This window comes from Mizuhopecten yessoensis, unplaced genomic scaffold (genome assembly GCF_002113885.1).
Source record: "Mizuhopecten yessoensis strain PY_sf001 unplaced genomic scaffold, ASM211388v2 hete_36133708, whole genome shotgun sequence".
Taxonomy (NCBI): domain Eukaryota; kingdom Metazoa; phylum Mollusca; class Bivalvia; order Pectinida; family Pectinidae; genus Mizuhopecten; species Mizuhopecten yessoensis.
Genome location: NW_018484521.1, coordinates 1 through 3320, shown reverse-complemented (window position 1 = coordinate 3320; position 3320 = coordinate 1). Strand labels below are relative to the sequence as shown.

At 39.4% G+C, this 3320-nt stretch overlaps 1 protein-coding gene across 1 annotated transcript; it reads left to right on the top strand.

Moving 5' to 3' along the window:
* Positions 1-66: 66 nt before the first annotated feature.
* Positions 67-3308, top strand: LOC110444499 (the record flags this gene model as incomplete). Its single annotated transcript, XM_021488872.1, has 2 exons — positions 67-742; positions 1280-3308. Coding segments are annotated over 2 exons (997 nt in total), but the record flags the coding sequence as incomplete, so codon positions are not given.
* Between the last annotated feature and the right edge of the window lie 12 nt (positions 3309-3320).

Genomic DNA, 3320 nt, shown 5'->3' with positions numbered 1-3320 from the left:
CAACTCCTCGCGACCTTCTTCAAAGTCACGTTTATATTCAGACAGGACAAATGATTCCGCACGCAGTGATCTGAGTCTCGGTGGACAAATTGTGGCGCGGAGTCGTAACAATACCACACGCTCTACCAGCGACTTATTGCGAAGAGATGGAGGTAGACACAGTTTACGACTCAATAGGGCTTACTCTAGCACTGATCCAGTGTCTACTTTGGGAACTGATATACGCAAGACTGATATAAAATCAATCAAAGCCAGGTTAAAAAACTCAACTTATGGGACGACAGGCTTGTCTGTGACTGGGGTGAGTAGTTCTAGTAGGAGCAGCACCAACAATCAGACCAGTAATAGTCGCACCAACTCACCCAAGTCAGCAGAGAAAGAAGCTTGGAGGCGCAGGAAGGAATATGACCCTAGAAAGTCAGTTGCAACTGCTGCTAAGGCAAAATCACAAGGCAAAAAATCTAAAGGCGATGAAATACGGATTCTTGCATCTAAAAATTCCAAAATGACCCGTTCTGCTTCATTTACTAACACAGCTGAACTGAGGAGATATAGGAGAGATAACTCATCATTGTCAAGTACCGATGAAATTAGCACTTGTACAAACAGTGAGGTTGACCATTCATTTGTGGACCCAAGTTCCCAACGCGGATTTATTCCCTACTCCGGGAGGTCACAGTCAAGTCGTCTTTACCAGAGCTCTGAGGATGAGGAGATGAACATGATGGTGAAGTCTTCACAGGTAGGTACTCCAACACACCCACATTCCTGGGTCAACAAGGTGGCAGTAGTAGTATCTTCAAAAATGGTCCTACTAGGTGGGCGATTTGTCCTCACATGAAATGTTAATCAAATGAAAAACATGTGAGTTAACGTCAGTTATATTTGTGAAATTCACTGTTTCCATTGAATGTGGGGACAAATGGTCTGTAACAAAACCAAGCTGGGCATATCTGAAAGTGGTGAGTAAATCTACCAGTAGCCATGGCCCACATTTCCCCTGGTAGATTACCTACCACAGTAACAGTAAAAGGGCTGCACACGTGTCACTCCAGTTTTGCTTGACAATGCATGTTTGTCTACAAGGCTCTGTGCATTAACTTTCCAAAAAATAAATCCTGGTTAATGCTTCCCTTAAATATGCAACATGTACACCAGCTTTGTTGCCTTTGTCTGATGAACCTTTGCATGTTGAACTTTTGTTTGCTACACTCATCAACTCACTGTGTGATCATATATGTTGCAAAATGTGTGTAATGTTGTGTGCCATTTGTTGTAGGACCTGAGTCGGTGTTTGCTGGGCAGTGTGCCGTACATGTCGGCCTTCACCCCACCACCCCCTAAACTGATGTCTCCCTCCTCCTCACCGTCACCCCTACCTCTGTCCCTATTTAAACCCCGCCCATACAATCACACAGCCCCTTCCAGGAAATACTCTGAACCCACACTACCTGTCGTCCAGGTTGGTTGCCCTACTTTTTATGTTAGTCCGTGGCAATGCCTACTAACCCCTGTTGTTACCAGCTGCCTAACTCTGGACCCCATAGCCCCTCTCTGGTTTAAGGTGACCACACTTCCTGCTTGCATTCTGTTCTTCTGATGATATACATTATTGTTATCCTGCATGCTATCTAATATCATTGTTATTATCATCTGTCCAACTCAGCTTACAGCTTGTCGCCACCATTGTATGCTATTTTATCCCAAGAGAAAAACTGACTTCATAATCACTTGTATTTAGGAGTTTGAAACGTTGAGTGTAAAATTCTGTTTAACAATCTGATTGGTCACACTGGCTGTTGTGTTCTGATTGACCAAACATTCTGACATCCTGATTGGCTAGACCAGCTGAGCTTTGATTATGACATCATACATTATAATATTGTGTATAACAAATTTAGTGATGTCAGCAAAAACAGAAGTAGAAACTCTAATTCTGAATGAAAATCAAGCATAATCTACTAAGTTATGATAAACAGAATCTTACACTCTTGTACATCTAATACAAATGTACAAAGTTAATAAGTTGATTGAATCATGACAAATACCAACTTTCATACTCCCTATTCAGCTTGTGTGACTCCAGACGAGCACCCCTTTAAGATAATATTGTATTATGATATCTTTCTCCTGCATCATGTTTCCCTTACAGTTCTAACATACTAACGTCTTGGTGGTCTAATGATGATAATGATCTGAGGTTGAATTGGTTGTCTCCCCTGAATGTTGGTTACGCTATTTTGCAGGTGAATGCTTGTCACAATGTTTGGGTGAAGGATGGTTACAATGAATGTTGAGCTCATGATTTTCAATTTAGTCCCGTTATCCTTGGCTGTTCTGGGAGGAAATGTACCGGGTTTATCGCCATTCATGTGCCATTGCATTTTGAGATTCCTGGCATGCTAAAGCTTGAACACTTGGTACCTAGTTAGAGTTTTGGTGAATATGGCTATGTGGACAGGTCTTGCATAGCTTTTGATCTACCCCCAAATTATTTTTGATTGTAAAGCAGCATTTATAAAATATCACTTCATGTACTTTTATATATTTTCTTGATCATTTGAAGCTTTTGTCTCATCTAAATATTCTTGATCATTCCTTTTATGCTGTCAGACGGGTTATTAATAAATTTTGCGGTACATCTTTACATTCGTGTAGAGAAATAGTATGTATAGAGAGAACTTACTTCCTGTCCTTTGCTATTACTCAAGTGGACCTCATTAGCTCACTCTCGTTCACAGTTTCCTCTTATATTGATATATATTTCTGCATTTATTTCCTGTAGTCAGTTGCAAAATAGCATATGGACTACAACTTTCCATCAAATCCGGCCACATTGCTAGAAGCCTTACTCCTCCCATCTACAACCAAAATTTCCTTAATTATAAAAGTATATCAAGTTTGGGAAAAATATATGAACTTCACAAGCTCTGCTTTTGTAGAAAATAGTACAGTTTGGCAGTTGTAACCTCGCTTTTAGACATATACAAATATATTTTATGAAAAGCAGACGAACAGAAGATGTGACAGACTAATGAATCATAATACATAATTTTATATACATAGTACTGTATTATATTACATTATATAAAACAGGTAAAAATAACAGGCCAGCTTTAGCTTCTGTAGGAATAATGTAATGTCATCTTCAGTTGTTAACTCACCTAATTCTACATTTACAAGAAAGTTTAAATGCAGTATCAACAATATTGTCCCTGGAATCCTTGTGTGAAACTATGTGCAATGTTTTACCAGTACACATTCCAGAAATGACCATGTTATATAGATGTTAGTAATTGTTACAATAAGGATCCACCTCT